We start from the raw sequence: 20,901 nt of genomic DNA on the forward strand, positions 1-20,901 counted from the left end.
TCTTTTCCGGCTGCTATCTTTAGTTTGATTTCCCTAAACAATTCTCAGGGTGGCTTTTTTTTCCCCTTGTTTAGTTTACTTATTCCACACACAAACATACAAAGGGCATTTTAATTAATGAGTTCTGGCTTTTTTAAAAAATATACCTTTCTCAACATGAGGCACAAACTCACTTCAGCACCAGTCCAGTTTTTATAAGAATGGGTCATAATTGCCTGACCAGATTCCATCAGGCATAAACTAAACAGAGATTGCAAACGGGGCCAAATAAACTTGTGCTGATTCTGGGATTTTTCCATGGATTTGTTTCAGATTCCTGTCTTACACGGAGGGGAGGACTTCTAAGCTTTTTAGGATTGGCTCCTGCAGCAAGTCTTCTGGCAAACTCCTGAGTTAAAATCATTCATTGCATAAAAACAAGGGTCTTCAAACTTGGCAAGTTTAAGACTTGTGGACTTCAACTCCCAGAATTCCTAAGCTAACATGACTGGAGGAGGAATTCTGGGAGTTGAAGTCCACAAGTCTTAAACTTGCCAAGTTTGAAGACCCCTGCATAAGAGGGAAGGAAGGAAGGAATGTATGGTTTGTAGTTGTTGGATAATCCTCATTTAGTAACCTTACGGTGGTGGGAGGAAAGTAACTTTGGGACCAATCCTCACATTTATGACCTTCTTAGATTTGTAAAGCAAGAAAAACTGAGGTGAGATTATAAGCTCGGTCATGGTTTCATTTAGCCGCAAGTTTATTCACAATCAAATTGCTTTTGCGATCACTAAATTGTGGTTGTATGTTTCAGCAAATCAAGACAATTTGCAAAGTTTAGTTTTATGTACCAACTCACCACCTTGGGTACAAAGCTAGGGCTTCTGGACAAGGAGGAGTGGCTAACCTTTTCGAAAAGAAGGGGGAGATCTTGGTGGGGGTTCAATGCAAGTGCCTGCATCTGGGGAGGAAAAATGGAAGGGAGAAGTTTAGGTGAAGGGCACCAGTGTTGAGGAGCATCTGAGATTTTTAGCTCATCTCAAGTTGAACAGTAACTTCTATAAGTTAGACCAGAGTTAGAAACAAATACTATGTAGACCTAAAGCTACAGTACTTTTTTTGTTAAAGCAGCAATAGTAACAGAATCATGCAAGTCTGGATGTGCTTCCCTTCCTCCCTCTTTTATCTTCATGGGAATAAGAGTGGATAAGTGCTGCCTGAGGCTTTTTCATAAACCATTCCTTTGGCCTGGGCTCAGGCCTCATTTATCTGATCATTATCTTGGTAGGAGATTTTCTCTCTGTTCTTCATCCTCTATACCAGGGGTGTCAAACTCGCAATGATGCATAGTCATCATGTAATGTACTGCAACTTTCTCCCCCTTTGCTAAAATGGAGATGGGCCTGGCCAGCACATGATGCCTCCTGCCCATGGGCCATGATGTAGTGAATATAGAGCCCCTGCTCTATATTCACTACATCCAAAAACTAAGAGCACAAGGTAACTGCTAAATAGACAACTCCTACTTGGAGATATACTAACATAAATACAGTCCAGATCATGGAAAGTCATGATCTAACTGGAATGGACCCCACTAGGAATACTGGGTCCAGTTCTGGTCTTTACAGTCTAAAAGAGGCTTCAACATCTGGAGGAAGTTGAGATAGCAAGAGAACGAATAACCAACTTCTGGCAAAAGTAAATAAAGGAGTTAGGTATGTTCTGCTTTCAGAAGAGACCACTTAGGAGAGAAATGAGAGCAACCTTCAGATTTTGATTAGATTGTCTTGTAGAAAAGGGAGTGAATTTGTTCTCTGTCATGCAGTGGGTTGAAACTGTGGGTAATTAGAGCAGCTATCAGGAGGAATGTACTGAAGGTATTATACTCAGTAGAATATATCTATCTATACCAACATTTCTTTGCTACCAATATATGCAACTCTACAGTGACTCATTAAATGGTATTTTCTTCTTTACTGGAGATCTTTCATGACTGGATAACCAGGTATCTAAAATGCTTTAGTGAATCTGTACTAAGCTGAGGTTGGAGTGGAGGACCATTGAGATGCCTTCTAACTTTATGATTCTATTATATACTATTAAGCCTCAACTCAGCATTGCTTTTATTTTCTCACTTGTCTTTCATATGTGTGACTCTCAGGGGTAGCCAGACACCAATATCTTATCTATGGATCTTTGCAAAAGGAAAGTAGAAAGACCCCCATTATCACAACTGGCACAGTGGTCCTGCAGCTTGCCAAGGATATTTTTTCATCAAGGAATTTGCTAAAGTTGTCATTTGTATCCTTTTTTTTCCCCAATAGTTTCTGGAGAAGTAATTTCCAAATTTTTGCTCTGAGGCCGAAGTTACATATCCCAATTTCTTATTGATATGAATGTGTGAATTGGAGCTCAGTTAGGAGAGAGAGAGAGAGAGAGAGGGAGGGAGGGAGGGAGAGGGAGAGGGAGAGAGGTGAATATACTCATATACTTCAATACAAATATTAGCCTAAATATGTCGGAATAATATAGACATTGCCACCTTCAATATCCAATAATGGTATCAATCATTTTTTTTCATAATTAACTTGAATTATTAAAGTTGTAACTGAAAAAATGGAGGCAGTAGGAAAATTAACCACAAATCAACATTTGGCACATAAAACATACATCCCCACTACCATAGAATATCCTTTGCTAGATGATCCAAAATTGCAAGTAGTCTAATAGTTCATTTTGCCCAATATATAGTTGCAGGAACACCCAGAAAGATGCACTGAAAAGTCTATGTTGTTGGACATGCTGTTTCCATTCTGATTGTAGTTCTCTGTTTTTTATCTTGAATTCCCAGGAAAGACATTTTTTATCAATGTAAACTCTAGTACATTCTGTCACCTAGAGCAGGGGTTGCCAACCTTTTGGACCTCAGGAACCACCAAACTCATAATTTTAAATCCCGTGGACCACTAATATGAATTTTGACATATTTTGACAGTGGCTTGATGAGGGAGAGGGAGAGAGGGAGAGAGAGGGAGAGGGAGAGAGAGAGACTTTTGGCTTCACACAAGGAAAGCAGCAGAAGCAGCAGAAGTCTTTCTTTCTCTCCCCCTCTACCAGAAATGAGTCTTTGCCAATGCAGCCTCTTGGAGCAGGATGCCTTGCAGGGTCTCAAAGACTAATTTCTGATGGAGTTTGGGGGAAAGAAAGAAAGACTTTTGCTGCTTTCCTTGCATGCAGCCAAAAGCAGAAGAAGAAAGCAGTGGAAAGAAGCAGCCCGGTGGCCAGGTGAGGTGCGTGGGGTGAGTGGGGCAAGTTCCTCCCCTCTGCCCTTTCCCCCTCCCCTCACTACCTCATGTTGTTCGCAATGCAAGCGATGCAAGCCTTGTGTTCCCACAGGCCATATGGGCAGCGCAGCCTTGTGTTCCTGTGCAGCCTGGATTAATTGCTTTTTGGAGGGTGCTCTGGGGGTGACATTTTTCTGTGGACCACCAAAATATTCTCTCAGCCCAACAGTGAGCCACGGCCCACCGGTTGGCAACCACTGACCTAAAGCATCTCCATCATAAATTCACTATTGCCCACCTGATACTAATATGTAGTGATCACATGACCATTACTTTTGAGTAAATATGTTTTTTCCTAAATGCTGCCTTCCAGACTTTGAACTTCTTGAGGATTGTGGAAATTGGTATCCAAGACAATTGAAGTTCCTCAGTTAGAGGAAGATTGTGATAGATTGCTGTGATTCACACCAGTCTCTTGCAGACTGTGGATTTTTCACCCATATGGATCCATTATTGTGTCCATTTTTCTTTATTTGAACTGAGCTGTGAGCCAACAGATCCAACGTATTGTATTACTTGTATCACACCATATTGTACATGTATGCATACACACACCTAGAAAAATGCTTTACTGTCATATTTTAAGGTTGAAGATCTAACTTTCCTAAGGAAGTCTAATTTTAGCGTCCCTTGTTTTCTCTAGTGAAAGGAGAATTAGTGTCTTGCAGTACATTTTCCCAACAAACCCTTAAGCCCCTAACCTTATCAATTCAGTTTTACAACATTTATTTTATTTATCTTGCAACAGTGATAGCTCTGGAGAGAGAGATCTGCCTTGATCTTGCAATTCAGAGTTTGAAACATTTGTGTTACATTTAGGAGACACTATTACAACAGGGTTCAGCTGCTTTGATCTTTTTGCCAATTGCAACTGTTTACAAAACTCCAAGAAGAAATTAACATTTTGCAACATGCGATGTGAAAACTAAACAGAACAAAGGTAAAGAGATTGAATTTCAGAGCAGCAGGGAAGTAAATCAGCAGTCAGAGTTGATTTCTTTTTTTAAGTTTGTAATCTCACCAAACTGAAGAGTCAGCTTTTCTTATGCATCTCAGAAAAAAAATGGCTGCAATTTATACCTATTAAGATTTCAGAAGGCAACTCAAAAACACCACCTTTTTAGGGTGCAGCCAGAAATGATGCACCTAAAACCACATCGTTTTTGTATTTATGGACCCAGGGAAGTACAACTGAACTAAGTACAACTGAACTAACTAATCTAAGAGTAACACTAAGTGTAATCAAACTCAATAAAACCTATGACTAATTCTCATCCCAACACTAACTTTAAACCTCATACTGTAACACCTGATCTAATTTTAGGACTTTTTTTTTTCTCCCCACCACCTGCTTCCTGATATAGTGTTTGTGCCATTTGATTTGGCATAATAAAAACACTGTTGTCTTATTACAGATGTTGAATTCTTTGTCATTTTCATGTTCTCACACTATTTTTTTAAGGTTATCAAAAGGGATTATCAATCCTCTTTCCACTGTATGTATAAATGGATGCTATTTCTCCAGCATCCACAGCAATGTTTAGCTTTTGCAAGCTTTGGTAAAGAAGGATTTCCCCAAAACTCTCTTCGGCCAATATTTATGTATTCCAAACAACTGATATTTTGCCTTCTGGGTCTTATTCAAATGTCCATCTAAGCATTGTTAAAACTAAATTGTTTAGGAAATACAAATTACAAGAACATATGAGAAATTTCAATATGTTATTTAAAATAAGGAACACCTCCAGGGAAAAGATACTGGAGTGCCTCAGATCTATTAGCTAGAACAAAATCTGTCTTTCCACTTCCTAAAGAAAAATGTGCAATAGCCATCAAATTGTTGCCTGTTAGATTGTCAGCATAACTCCTGTGACCTGAAGGGACTGTTTGTTGTTTCCATTTATTCAATATCATGGTCAGATTACAGTCAAGTTGAAAGAAGCCAGTGAAAGTTACCAGATCAATATCAGATTTCAGATATCTTAGAGATTCTTACAGATAGATCCTATTGAAGGAAATGGCTTCGGATAGGATTTTTTCCCAGGAAATAAACTAAAGCCAAAAAAAAAAAAAAAAAAAACAACCCACCCCCTTCAGAGGGTTGATTTTGAGGTTGGGAAGCTTCTTTGATGTTCTTTTCAGTGAGCCTATCCCATGAAAGGAATCCACTTGCAAAGGAGATGAAATTAGTTTTCTTTTGACAGCTCTACCTCCAGATTTCCCACAACCACAGTTGGCTTAACACAATCCCATCACTTAAGTGAACCAGGAGGTTGGCACCTTGTTCACCATTTGTCCCTCTTCATTTTCAAAATGGGCACAGTGGGGAGACTAGAGAGAAAGCCTCATTTGGGACCTCCCAGCAAATAAAGAGACAAGACCTGGTACGTTTGGGTGAAACATTTATTTACTAAAAACAAAACCTTTAGCAATCTAATAATGCAGGAATATGCTTAAAGGCCAAAATCACCTAATGATTTGGAGTATCTAAGCCTAAGCTGGTCCCACATTTTCTCGTATCTACCATCTCCACCAGAGCATACCTGCATAGATATCAAAGGAGATTTTCCTGAATTGCTCCTTTCCTGGTCTCATAACTCTGGGTGGACTTCCAAGAAGCCCCCACCCTCAATCATCTTAAACATGCCTCCTGGCCTCTGAATTTATTTTTCCTCAATTCCTCTGCAGTTATGACCAACCTGAACCCATTTCATGGCCTCCACAATACTAACCCCACCATAATTCAATACCACCAACAAGATTATTTTGCACATTAGATTAATGTGTTGAGAAGCAAAAAATAATAATTTGAGTGTGCTTATATATTTCCCAGGAACAACCTGCCCACACTTTAATTGCAGCAATAAGGCAACCTTAAAATAAATAAAGAGAATTGACTGGAAACAAAATAAGTTTTCATAACCTGTAGACTTTATCCTACTCAGTGTTGGGATTTGTTATCCCTGTGGCCTGAATCTTTCCCAGTCTGGCTATCGTTGCCACCCTTACTGAAAATCTGGCAAAGCAGGCATGACACCATGCAAAGTTAGGTGAATTTGTTTGTGAAAACACTTACAGAGTAGAGCAGGAATAGGTAACTTTGGACTCTGTACAATCCCAGTATGACTAGTTCAGGAATTCTGGGAGTGGAAGTTCACGGGTCATAAAGGATCCATAATTGCCCACCCCTGGAGTAGAGGATGTTTGCAGTCCACTTCACACACCTATCTATGTGTAATGGATGAATAGCAGAATACACATTGATAACCCTCCCTATAGAAAAATGATAATGCCAAACAAAAACATATTCAAAAATATTACACCAGTGTACTTATTCTTATGGTTGCAAGCATTAGTGTCTCTTTGGAAAAAAATTTTCAAATCCATTCCTTCAAGAAAGAAATATTTTGGACAGTTACAAAAAGGAGTTTGCAGCATGGCATAAAACAATATTTGTCATTTCATCCTTGACATTATATAATTTCCTCTGCACTTAATGATTCTTCTGGCTTCCCCATTTGCTAATCCATTCAGCCCATATGTATATCTCTTCGGGACATTTTCTTTATCTCATTACTCATTTTCTTTATCTCTTGATAAGATGCACATTTCAAATTTTCAGGATTAGCATATTTTCAGGGCAGTTCACCCATAAAAATACCACTAAACGTATTATGTCTATTCACTGTATACAATTCCAATCAATCAGAGGATTTTTTTTTCACCTAACAAGGAATATGTATTTCAGCTAAGGACAAGCATGGTTCTAACAGCTGTATTTTATATTTTCAAATGAGGGAAGAAATCATCATTATTAATTAGCTTCTTCTCAGCCACCCATGGGAGATTTCCAGGTACAACCTGAAAGCTGAACAGCATTTGACACAACTGAATTTGAATGTCTGCAAATGTTCATCTGCCTTGAACCTTAACTAGAGTTTACTTTTTCATCCTCTTTATTTTCCTTTTATCACTTTGCATGACAAAACATTTTGGGAAATTCCAAAGCTCGCATGTTGGTTTCTAACTTTGGGGAGCTAATGTGGAATCAGAATGGTTCTCTGAGTTGTATTCCTGACAGGTCAATGGGTATCATAAGTAGACAGGACCTTATGAACCTGGGACATATTCTGCATTGTAACCAGTATTGCAGAAGGACTGACAACGCCCTCCATTACCGTCTTCCCACCCCCACAAGACTATTCCATATATGCATAATAATGTATGTCAGTTTTTCTTCTGCCTCACAGAATAGATAGGAAAGGAAGGAAAACATTCAAACCATATTCTTTTCAATAAAAACTCTGAGGTACACGTTCATTGAGGTTTTATTTAATTCTCCAGTTAAACACTCCATCTTCAGAAGTTGCCCATCTTCAGAAGTTAGGTGAGAAATTGTAGCTCAGTAGCAGAACATAACGTTTTACATACAAGAGGTCCCAGTTGGAGTCCCCAACATCTCCAGCTAGCACTGAAAGGAGTTACAGCTGTAATCTTTGATGGTTGCCACCACTCAATTTGGACAATACTGTCCTAGATGGATCCACACTCTGAATCAGTATCAGTCAATTCCCTGGGTTCTACCCCAGCTGTTCTGCGTCCATCACAATGAAGATTATATAGGAAAATTGAAAATGAAGCCCATGGATATTAATCAAAAGAATAAAAACACTCTTTAGCTTTTTGTTTTGCATTATCCATATTCATACCTGTACATAAAAGAGGAGTTCAGAGATAATTATCTGACAGTTCACCTCCTTCAGTGAGGACCCTATTCTTTCTGTTCCTTCTCTGGTATTTTTAGGCCCTGTCAAAAGCCATTCAACATACTAGATAAGGAATCTTAAAATCTATAATTTTATATTATGTTGAAAGCTAAAACAAAAAACAAAATGACACACCCAAGGTCATCTGATATATTTAACAGAATCAAGAAATTGGGGTTTGGGGGGGGGGAGGGTTGAGCTATATCACTTCTGGTTGTAGTTGCTTGCATTTAAAACCTACTATAGGCCTACAAAGCTAACATGACAGGGAAAATGTTTTTCTGAAATGTGGTTTTCTAAATTTGGAAAGGCAGTGTTTACTCTCAAGGGTATATTTAAAATTTAAACTTTCTATTTTTACCCTAAAATGGAACAGTCCAGGACAAACTTATCTCTTCATTCTTTTACATTTATGTGTCACAGTGATGAGTAGTAACATGTCCAGCCCTGTTTTACTAACTGATAAGAATGTTTTGTTTTATCTTGTATAAAGAAAACTGGCAACTACATTATAAATATTTTAAATCTATAATTCTATCCCCGCAATTCAGATTCAGAATAAACTGTAGAATCTAAAAGAAACTATATATTGAATAATAATAGGATAGTATGAACACAATTGAATATCTTAATTACTTTTTTAATTCAGAAAGAATATTTTCATGTTTAAATCAACTTTTCAGTTTGAAGCACTTCTTGTAAATTTAATTGCAACAAAAATTTTACAGGAAAAAAGATTTTTGATTTTTTTTAAAAAAAAATCATTGTCTCTATAAATGTACAACTTCTTGTCCAGTTTTATATTGCCCCTTAGTTATTAATAATAAAAGATGAACCTTTAAAAGCTTTATATAAAAATTCTTAATCAGCAGATCAATTCAGTGAAATCATTAAGAGACTCAAAGCATTTTTCTGCATGACTTAAAACTTTATTCAGTCTTTTTGTGATATAAAAGGACTGAATAAAGTGAATAAAGTATAAGGTATAGGCAAGTTGAATAATGACACAATCCCTACAAAGAAAACATTTTTATCAATGCAAGCATGATACTGTTTCCCAACCTCTGTTAAAATGGTGTATTAAGCAGCAGGAATTTTACATTTTATTGTGGGAGAAGAAAGAGAGGGGAGGGAGAGGAAGATGAAAATAAAGCTAGATTTTGCTGATGAACCATTTATGTATTTTTTTTAAAGAATAGTTTTGAATGGAGGGCCTTTATTTGACAGGACAAGCATGGAGCAAAGAACCAAGTACAATTGCTGTCTGTTTGAAGAAGCTGTCTTCATGCATAGGAAGAAATAGGCTTTCAGGCTGAAGTTTTCTGTCCATGGTGCCAGTTCTCCATTGCAGTGAATATTTAAACTCTAAATTTTAGGGGGCGCAGTCATTTCTTCCCATAGAACAAGGAAAATGAAAGAATTAGAAGTTGCCAAATGAACCAGGCCTCAAAGTGGCATGATAAGAAAAAGTAAGAAAATCTGGGGTGTAGGATTGAAGCATTTCTTAAACAGGACCTGTTCTACAGAGCTGGCTTGAAACACCAAAGCATGAGGATAGACAGACCAGATATGCAACAAGCTCCCAAGTGCATTCCCTTCAAAATGAACCCCCCCCCCCGATTTCATGCAACTTATGCATAGTTCTACTGTTTCACTTAACATTACAAAAAGCTATGGCAAGTTTTCAAAAACATTTCAAAACACAGGTCTGCAAATAGCCAGCCCAAGCCTCTACAAGTCCATTTAAAAGTCCATGTAATTTTCATTAGAAGAACCACCAGCTGTGTATGCAGCATTGCGTTTCAGAACATAATGAAATGCTTCCCACCCCCCCTCTTCCTAGCACAATTCCTATATAACATAGACATTGTTGCAGTGGATAACCAAGCAGAATACAGAAGGAAGGGATGAATATTGTGTCAGTTAAAACAGACTTACCAATTTAAAACATTAAGAAAAGAAACAGAATCAGATGGTAGAATGATGCAAGGGAAAGGAATTAACAGGAGAGAGGGAGGGGAGAGACTCGTTGTATGCAAAGTTTATCATGGCTGCTTGACATTATTCCATTTTTACCCATGAAGCAAAGTCTCTTGGCTGTCAGGACAGTGTTTCTCCTGCCCTGCTTCCATGTTCTTCCCTAGATGGTTCTGGCTATGGCCAGATGAATAGCTGGCTGACTTGTCTCCTGCAGCTCCAGGCAAATGCCCCGACGTGCAGCAGAGGACAGCCGTGCAAGCTTGTCGGAAGCGGGGATCAAAGAAGGCATAGAGAAAAGGGTTGAGGCAGCTGTTGACATAGGCCAAGCAGCTGCAGTACGGGTGGAGATTGCTCAGAAAGGCATGGAAGCTGCAGGACAAGGGCATCACCTCCCAGTCCATTAGCATGTAGATGGTTTTCACCAAGTGGAAGGGGAGCCAGCAGATCGCAAAAGTGGTCACAAGGACAATGATAATGGTGAGCAGGCGCTTCCGTTTCCTCAGCCCTTCACTGCGCTCCTTTCGGAAGTGACCTGCAATCGTACGGGCAATGAAGAAGTAGCAAATCAGCATGATGGCAAAGGGGATTACAAATCCCATCAGGGTAGAGGACAAGCCAAGCCCTGCTTCCCAGGCCGCCTCAGTCTTGTTGGTTGCCACGCTTGAATAATCCATGAAACATGTCACTTTGTCACTCTCAATGAATACTCCAGTCCTCCGGAAAATCATGGCTGGCAAGGCCAAGAGAGCTGCCATAGTCCAGAGCACAATGGTCATTAGAAGTCCACTAGCTTTTGACCTCAGCTTGGCATTGGCTACAGGGCGAACGATAGCCAAGTAGCGGTCAAAGCTGAGCCCTGTGAGGCAGAAGACGCTGGCATACATATTGACAAAGACCAGGTAGCTGCTGAGTTTGCAAGCAAAAGAGCCAAAAGACCAATGGTAGTCCAGGACCACATAAGTGGCCCATAGCGGCAAAGTGACCACAAAAGTCAGGTCAGCTATTGCCAGGTTTGCAATGAACGTGTCTGCCGACCGTCGCTTTTCTTGCCCTCCTCGGAAAATGGTCCATAGCACCAAACCATTGCCAGTGGTGCCCAGAAAGAAAACAAGCAAATAGATGGAAGGAATTAGGATTTTGGAAGAACTCCAGTCATCGTAGTCACATTCGTAGCTGCTTGAGTTATTGTCAGTATCGTTGCCAAATTCCATTTCTGCTGGAAGAAAAGAAGAATGTGCTCTGAAGAAGTAGTTCCTTTTTTTTTTTTTGCTCTTTATGTCCAGATCACTCAGCAGGATAAATCTTGGCAAAGTTCTTACGTAGAAGGAAGACCAAAAAAAAAAAAAACAACCCTGAGTTGCCCGGTCTCTCAGCTCATTTGTGTCTTTCTGTTACCTCCTTCTTTTCAAAGCTTTAGACAGTTCTGGCCAGTGCCTCCCTCAATCTGGGTCATCTCTCTCACACACCCACTCATTCCTACTGTAGTAGGAGCTTCCTTTTGACTGGTCTTAAAAATCTTTGCATCCCAGCCCCCTTCCCCCCTCCCCAGTCCCCACCCCACCCCTTTGCTTTCACTCAACATCCTTATGTGAATTGGATGAATTGACCCCTGTGGAGCTGGGCAGCTCCATCTGCCCTTTGGATCCTCCCCCTTCACAAACACTCTCTACATGTGCTCTCCCCCTAAGCTTCTCAGAGCAAGGAAAGGAATGTGGCTTAAGACAACCAGAGACGCTGCTGGGTGGGTGGCATGGAGTGATAATCCAAATAACAGGGTTCCCAGATGCCCTGCTAACCTCATCCCCCTTTTGCCTAAAAGACTCGGTTTCCCAATTGTGAGTTTTTCTCAGTTTCAGCAGCAAAGTGATCTAAGTGCTTTTTCCCCCTTTTCTTGCAAAACCAACCCTCATTGACTTTAGGACATTCTGTGATCACCTTATGATAGTGCATTAAGAAAAGTCTGTCAGTGCAAAGAAATGGCGGGTTCATCCATAGACGTAAATAAGCTTTTACTAAGGAAGTTGACCATGATTCTGCTTGGCTCCCTGAAAAGGCTTTGAAAACTAAGCGGGTGGGGACAGAGCTGGGAAGAATGCGGCCAAGGTGTTGGACTCCCAGCAAACATCTCAGAGAGAAGCCTGTGAGAAACGGATAATCTAGACATGCTCTGGTCTGCAGAGACCATTGGTGGTGAATTCTTCAAACTTTTAGGCACATGGGGTATTTCTAGAAGATCCAAATATTTGGAAAAATATTTTGGGAACTTGCCAAACTGTAGACTAAACTCAAGTGTTCCTGAGTTTTAAATATTTGATCAATAATTTATAACAATAATGATATAGTGTATGTATATGAAAATACAGGTATCCCTTGACTTAGGATCAAAATTGAGCCCAGAATTTATGTTACTAAGCGAGAAATTTGTCAAGTGACTTTTGTCCCATTTTATGACTTCTCTTTTCATGTTTGTTAGGCGAATCACTGCAATTGTTAGATTAGTAACATGGCTGTTAAGTGAATCTGGCTTCCCCATTGACTCTGTTTGTAATCAGGTCGCAAAAGGTAGTCACATGACCCCAGGATACTGCAACCGTCATAAATATGAACCAGTTGTCAAGCATCCACATGGCCATGGGGATACTGCAATGGTTATAAGTGTGAAAAATGGTCATAAGTCACTTTTTTCAGTACCATTGTAACTTTGAATGGTCACTAAGTGAATTGTTGCAAGTCGAGGACTGCCTTAGATTTTTACCTAAAAGAAGCAAACCTGAACTGAAGTCTTCTATCAACTTTAAAAAATAACAAAAAAGAGATTATTAAGAATTCATTGTAACCGGGGGTGGGATTCAACCGGTGTTACTGCTGGTTTGGTGACATTTTGCACTGTGCGCGCGTGTAAATAACCTTAAGTTGTGCTGCCCAAACAGCTGAAAAGCACTTTCCGTGAGTGCACAGCATTTGAAAAGCCTCTTTTTTTACTGCTTTTTCAACCTCAGCTGTGCCGCGCAAAGCAGCTGAGGTTGAAAAAGCAGGAAATAAAGGACAGGTAAGAGCCCGGGCGGGCAGGTGGGCCAAACAGCAGCAGACACAGAACTGGTTCTGTGTCTGCTGCTCTTCAGAGCTACCAGTTCTATAGAGCCGGGCAGAACTGGTAGCATTCCACCTCTGATTGTAACTGATCTAAACCTCTGCCACAGCATCTGAAATGCTCCAATTCCAGTTTATTCCCAGTCCCAAAAGAAATGTCTTTGTGCAGTTCCCACAGAAAACACAGCCTTTATTTGAAGGACATAATATCAAGAGTAAAGCAGTTTACAACTTAAATAAGAAAAGCTTTTCAGCTGTACAATAAGCAGTAATCCATCCCAATCTAATGGAGGTTAAGAAAATGGCCAGGTATAAGGAAATTTTAGATAACCAAGGGAATCTAAAGAGTAGACAGAAATTGGAAGAACAGGGAATAAAATTGAATTGGTGGACCTATATGCAAATACAAACAAGATACAAAAAAGACAGTGAGGAATTTGGAATAGACAATGAATTATAAAAACTTGATAAAATCTTGATTGGCCCAGATGAGAAATTATTATCAAAGTTTATAAACATTTATTAGAATTTGACAAAGTAGAAGAAATTGTGAAAGGAACAATGATTGCATGGGGTAGGAACATTGATCTAGAAAAATGGGAAAAGATTTGGAATATGAATTATAAAATAACAAAATTGGTGGCATACAAGGAAAATCAACATAAAATGTTATATTGTTGGCATATGGCACCCTTAAGATTGACTAAGATCTATCCAAATTTAAAACTGAATTGTTGGAAGTGTAGACAAAAACAAGGTACCTTCTTTCATTCTTGGTGGACATGCCCCGAAGTGAAAAAATATCGGAAAGTGATTCAAATGTGGTTAAAAGAGTTAACTAAAAACAAAATTGATTTTGTCCTAGAATTATTCCTTTTAGGAATAATTAAAAAAAACTATAACAGAAAGATAAAATATCTTGTATTACACGTATTAACAGCAGCAAGAATTTCCTATGCCCAGTACTGGAAGAAAAACTCCACACCACCTGAAAGCTTAATAATAATAAAAAATTTAGAATGTGTGGAAATGGACAAATTAACTATGGAACTAAAAGGGAAAGCAGACATGAAATACAATGCAATATGGGAAACATGGTATATTTGGATTGACGCTATAAGAATAGAAATGTATATAATAGATACGAGGGTATGAAAGTATTGTGTATTTTAAGTTTAGATAGGATACATAAATGTATATATAATGTCACAGCACTGTTTAATAAGTATTGGTGTTATGTATAAATAGAAAAAAAACTCAATAAAGCATTTAAAAAAGAAAGAACAATTTGAAACCAGGCAAACTCCACTATTCTAGTCTCTACTGGACAGACCCAGAGCATATTTGCTATCTGTCTGTAGACGATATCACCAGCTCCTTTGAAGTACCTGTAGCGATAGAACTACAAGCCACCTATCTTGCCTTTTGATGGGTTTTATCTGCCTTCCCAGGAATATCTGGCTTGCTGGATTAGAGAATGGCTTCATGATGACCATAACACCACTCTTACAAGCCATTTAGGGCTTTGGTGTTCAATCTTCCCTTTGTGCTTTACTGATCAGCCTGATATTTTCCGTCAGCTGTCCTGGTCATCATCCATGTGTCTGTGTTTATAACATAAGGAGTTCTGTGTTGCACTATCATCAGAAAAACAAAGCACCTAGCAAGTAATTCAGGCCTGTCCCAACTCTTTGAAATGTTAGAATTTTCCCTTGGTTGAAAGTAGGAAAAACAAAATATTCCAGAACAACTTCAAAATCCCTGTGACCTGCATCCTTCAGAGGCTCCAAAAATGACATTTATAACTCCCTCATTTAGTATATGCAGCCTCCCTGTAAAGTAGGTTAGGCTAAGATTAAATGACAAGCACAAAGTCACCCAGTGAATGAAGGGGGATTTGAACCCAGGCGCTCTCAAATCCAGGTAACCACTCTTCTCACTGGGATTAGTTTAGAAATTAAAGCAAGTATGTCTGGTTTAAACAAGGACTTAATTTGCTCAAATTATATAAATATCTATTGTTAGATAGTAAGTAACTGTTTAAATTCTTGGAGAACATATTGATCAATCAAAATCCTCAGTGGGACCAACCAAAATGTCAAGATAATCAGCACGCTTTTTAATTTTCCAACAGTCCGTGTCAGAATAAATAGAATGCAAAATGCTGGTCAGGAGAAAAAAGCTGTAAGAGTGTAAGAAGCCATAAAAACCTACTTGGGTCACCATCTTCAGATGGAGTCCAGGAAAAAGTGACAAGCATACTGAGTTATGCTTTCCTGCCAGATGCTATGTTGGTTTCAGGTTACCAGCAGTGATGCTTGAACAAAGACACATAGTAGGTGATTTGATCACCCGTGTTTGAAAAAAAAATAAAATCTAAAACTTATCTAGGTCTGTCTCAAATCTTAAATGAAACATACAAGGTGGGTTTAGACTATTGTACTAGGCCTGGACTTCTTAACCATAGTTTGTTGAACCAGTCAGCTTGGCTGGCTTGTGCAGGCATTGCACTAACCATAAGCCATGTTACAAACGGTGATTGGATATGCCCAACCGTCTAAACCAGGGCTGTCAAACTCGCAGCCCACGTACTGGCCACACCCATGCCTAATTTAGCGAAGGAGGGAGAAGTCCTGATATGTCACATGACGCCACCGTGATGACATGAGTTTGACACCCCTGCTCTAAGCTAAACCCAAACAGCCTACATTGGGTTTAGAACAATGTGTGAACCCAGTTAAGCAACAGCATTTTTTATTCAATCTCATTGAACAGAAGCTTGAAAAAGCATGGGCTGGTGCCAGAGGTGGTATTCAGCAGGTTCTGACCAGTTCTGGAGAACCGTTAGTGGAAATTTTTAGTAGTTCGGAGAACCAGCAAATACCACCTCTGACTGGCCCCACCCCCAGCTATTCTCTGCCTCCCAAGTTTCAGCTGATCTGCTGGCTGGGTCTTCTTTTGTTGCTCTGCACAAGAGAACAGAGCTGGAAAGCAGGTTAGTGGGGTAGGGAGGGAATGGGATTTTGCAATATCCTTCCCCTGCCGTGCCCACCAGGCCACGCCCACAGGACCGGTAGTAAAAAAAAATTGAATCCCACTACTGGCTGGTGCATTAATGAAGTATAGAGAGATTATATGCTTGTGTATGAGGCTCAAAGCACATCTTCCAAATATTTTTTTCAAGTGTATGCCTAGCTGTACTGTCAAATTTTTGATGTATGATCTCAAATAACTATAATTTAATATTTTGGAGCTGCTTTAGAATATTGAGAATATTCCATGCTTTACTTCATTAGTCCTTAACAACTCTACAATGTAGATCAGTGAGCAGAATATTGAATACATAAGTAGTTCTTTAGAAAGCAGCCTAGTTGTCAAGAATAGGACATCAGAGGCAATGACAAATTCTCAGATTTTAGTATGCTCTGATAGTACCACCCAAAGTATTTGGTATATTGCCCCTGTAGAGACAGCTGAATAAATGGAATCCAGCTTTTGTTTTCCCTTCCAAAGAAAAACTCCCCCATATAATTCAATTTGTAGTATAGCCCCCAACAAGTGAAAATGAGATCATATCTTTATTGATCTACAAAGGGTTGCTCCGTTGGTATATTCAACTACTAGGTAATTTCTGATATGTTGCTAGTTTCAGAATAGCAAAGTAGAACATTTTCCTTGATTGAGCAAACAATAGTTCATCTTCATCTTATCTTTCTGTTATCCCTACCAAATAAGGGGATAAGGAAGGAAGGAAGGAAGGAAGGAAGGAAGGAAGGAAGGAAGGAAGGAAGGAAGGAAGGAAGGAAGGAAGGAAGGAAGGAAGGAAGGAAGACCTCAGCATAGAGGATTTGCCTATCAATAAGTAGAATCTCTGTTACATCTAAAGATTTAACTTAATTATTTTAACAAAGGAATTTCTTATTAAAACCTTCTCCATCTGCAAGGCATCATGGTTATTGTGTAGTTACTTTTTTACACAAGGTTTTTTAAACTCTGTCATTGTAGACTTTGGGAACAGCTAAAACACTTCCTTTCCTAATTTTCCTAGAGGTAGGCTGAAGGTCTTGGTAGATCCTAGACAGACTAGAATATGTGGCCCTGACTAGGTCAGCCTATTATATTTATTTCTGGGCAATCCTTGGAAAAAAAGGAGGTCCACCCCATAAAATCCATATTCTCTATTAGCAGCACCCACCAATTGTTGTTCAGCTATAGACTTCAAACAAAAAAAATGGTCATATGACCCGAGGTTAGAGTTTATACTATGGAAAAAAAGCCTGAAAATGGGCTATGTTCATATGATTAAGCATATAAACCAGAAAGCTTGATTAATAAGCATGCATAACACCATTTTAAGACCCATGTGTGACTTTTAAACTACCTTAAGCCTAGTGGCTTTGTGAACCAAAGGTTGAATATGATTCAAGAATAAGCATGAGATATTATTTCTCAGTCAACCTTGGTGACCATGAGCCCTAGTTCTAATTTATAAACTGCGAGAAACCAAGGCCAAAATATTAAAATGTGTGCAGTAATGGTGAGGTCTTGCATAAAAATTGCTTCAAGATTGCATAAAGTACAATTCCTACGAGATGAAAGAGATACAGAGGAATGAGACCTGAAAGCTCCATCAAGCCTTAATAGTCAGAATACATTTGCTTTAGCAAGAATTGGTACCCCAGCTGCCATTTTTGTTGCTGGAATTCCTTCAATATTGGAAAGTTGTATCAATCCTTTAAAACTCATAAATGAGAATAGCTGTTCATTATTTTTCATACAGGCTATTTGTGTTTTTAAGATTAAAAAGATATAGAAAAGGCAAGGAAGTGAAGCATTGATTTGAGTCAAGTAGTTCAATGGGATAAACTACCTGATACCCTTATTGAAGATAAGCAGAGTGCTGTAAATCAAGAAGAGCTCTGGAGATTATTTTGTTGTTATTAGTTTTTTAGGCCAGAGTCATACTTCATGGAACAGCACAAAGAAGGAAAAGGTTTCTATATGAAAAGATTTGCTATTCAGCTGAAAGTTAGTCAACATTTTTTCCTTCGGCCCATCACCTTTCTATTTCTGTCACTTTAAACTCTGTGCTGCAAATGTGTGAAGTTAGGGGGGGGAAATTGACAAGAAATGGGGGTGGGGAGAGGAAATAGGATGGAGACAGGAAGGCAAGTCAGGAAAAGAAGAAATGGGTCCCGAGCCCAGGACATAGCAAGCAAAATATTTATAGTCTGTCTCACTGTAACAATAAGAGGATATGAATAGCAGAGAATCCCACTCTGGATGAGGAGTGGCTTTACAAAGTTTAAAAAGTTTTTAAAATGCCTGGGTCTTCCTCTAAGATCTCAGTAAATTGCGATAGAGTTAAGACATTTATTTCATGACAAACAAGCCATAATCCAGCCATATTATTGTTTGTAGAAAGGAAAGGAAAAATACTATCTCTTCGCCATTTTATATTACAGTGGTCATAATATAAACCCTTGCCGTTGCCATGCTGGTGGAGATAACAGGAATTTAATTAAGTGTACATTATCCTCTGAATATTTTATGTCGGCAACCATGGGACTCAAGATGGGCTTGATTCTGTCCCTTCACTGTCCCAGATGAACACCTTAATTCAGGAGTGGACCGGTTCTGTGGGTGTGGCTTAAGTGGTGGGCGTGGCTTGGTGGTCATTTGACTGTGTGGACAAGGCTTGGTGATCATGTTATTGGCTGGGCGTGGCCAACTCAATATCACTCACATCGAGGCATGCATCTCCTCACTGGCCTCTCCTGACTGTGGTGATGCTGCAACAGTCGTAAGTGTGAAAAATGGTCATAAGTCACTTTTTTCAGTGCCATTGTAACTTTGAATGGTCACTCCACACAAGCAAAGTACCAGCAAAGGAGGGGAAAAAAACTACAGAGATGTTCCTGAGACAGGAAGTCTAGTCCTACCAAGAACGTAATAAGGGTTAACAGAGAGGCAGTTTCTGTAAGCAACACCAAAATGTTTCCTTCCTGCCTTCCTTACAGGATTAGGCCGGTAATTTCTTCTAACAACTGGTTCTCTGAACTGCTTAGAATGTTAACCAGTTCTAGCGAATAGGTGCGAACTGGTAGAATTCCCACCCTTGCCTTAATTATAAGTAGTCCTTGACTTACAACCAACAAATTGAGACCAGAATTTATGTTGCTAAGTGAGACATTTGTCAATTGAGTTTTGCCCCATTTTATGACCTTACCACATTTCTTAAGTGAATCACTGCAGTTGTTAAATTAGTAACATGGTTAAGTGAATCTGGCTTCCCCCATTGACTTGGCTGGTCCAAAGCTCTCAAAAGATGATCACATGACTCTGGGACACAGCAACCATCATAAATATGAACCAGCTGTCAAGCATCCAAATGTAAATCACATGATCATGGGGATGCTGCAATGGTCAGAAGTGTGAAACATGGTCATAAGTCCCTTTTTTCCAGTGCCATTGTAACTGAACGGTCACTAAATGAAGTGGTGTAAGTCAAGGACTTACCTGTATTAATAACACAAATTATAAAAAGAAACTTAATTGTGTCCTAAATGTATAGCCTTTAGCAGATTCACATTTTAAATGGGTGTGGAATTTTAATAGGGATATAGAATAATAATGTAACAAGTAACGTAACGTATAATTGATAGCATGTCAACTTCATGTTAACCTATTTTACTGGGAGTACCCAGCCAGTCAGTGGTGGGATTCAAAAATTTTTACTACCGGTTCTGTGGGCGTGGCAGGGGAAGGATACTGTAAAATCTCCAGTCAGAGGTGGGTTTTGCTGGTTCTCTGAACTACTCAAAATTTCCTCTACCGGTTCTCCAGAACTAGTCAGAACCTGCTGAATACCACCTCTTCAGCCAGTATAGTATGCAGAACTATGTCAGACCAAGTAACTATAAGATCACAGGTCATGGTTTTTTCCATATGGATGGCATCAACTTAAAGATAACAGATGAATGGTAACGCAAATTCAGTTCAGTATCTACCTTTGGTGAAGGCAGAACTAGATGCTTTGCATTGCATATCATGGGTGAAAAATAGATGAAACTTTTGAAATGGACAACAGGGCACCTGACCTGACCTCACTTTCTTTTTGAGCAGCCTCTAAATAATGGCTTCCCCACCCACCCAGCTTTTAACATTGTGTGGCATATACAAAGACCAGCAGTTTTTATGTCAACAGCAAACCTGCATGTAATAATCCTTAATGGTTTATGACAGTGATGCAGCTATAATTCTTCACAACTATTACAGAATGAAGGAACACGCTATTTATGTGACATGGAAATGGATTGCTGGTTAAATTTAATTAAATTGACCATACTTTGACAAGCAGATCAAAAATATATTTTAATAGTTGGTGAAGTTTTGCATACAGTGCATACAGGCAGCTTCTTCAGTGAAATTCTGTTAGCCACTTTAGTACATGAGAATTATTCCAAAATTCATTGACAATTAATATATGAGTACTGTCCAAAACCTGCACCAGATTTTGGAAAAAGCTCAATAATCATTACCCCCAACCCCTACCCCAAATGAGCTTGAAAACTTTTTCAAAATGCCTTCATATTCTTTTATAGTCTAGCACAATATATGTGGTGTGTAAACCATACTGGTGGAGTTTCTTGAGCTTTTTGGTTTACTGTTTATAGCATTCTCAGTATAAATTGAATATTGTATGTAAGGTTATGTGAATGTGTGCATTAAAGGTATTA

The 20,901-nt window shown here is 39.1% G+C and overlaps 1 protein-coding gene across 1 annotated transcript; it reads right to left on the reverse strand.

Annotated features, from left to right (window-relative positions):
• Positions 1 to 7,636: 7,636 nt before the first annotated feature.
• On the reverse strand, positions 7,637 to 11,584 carry APLNR (apelin receptor). The gene has a single exon (XM_026719722.2). It carries the CDS (start codon positions 11,281 to 11,283, stop codon positions 10,165 to 10,167), a length of 1,119 nt encoding a protein of 372 aa, XP_026575507.1. The 5' UTR covers positions 11,284 to 11,584; the 3' UTR covers positions 7,637 to 10,164.
• Positions 11,585 to 20,901: the final 9,317 nt, after the last annotated feature.

Source organism: Pseudonaja textilis, chromosome 1 (genome assembly GCF_049901715.1).
Source record: "Pseudonaja textilis isolate UNSWEBS1 chromosome 1, rPseTex1.2, whole genome shotgun sequence".
NCBI classification, from domain to species: domain Eukaryota; kingdom Metazoa; phylum Chordata; class Lepidosauria; order Squamata; family Elapidae; genus Pseudonaja; species Pseudonaja textilis.

Bases quoted from the DNA above. Each gene is read 5' to 3' on its own strand.
- APLNR (XM_026719722.2), bottom strand. From the start codon at position 11,283: ATGGAATTTGGCAACGATACTGACAATAACTCAAGCAGCTACGAATGT.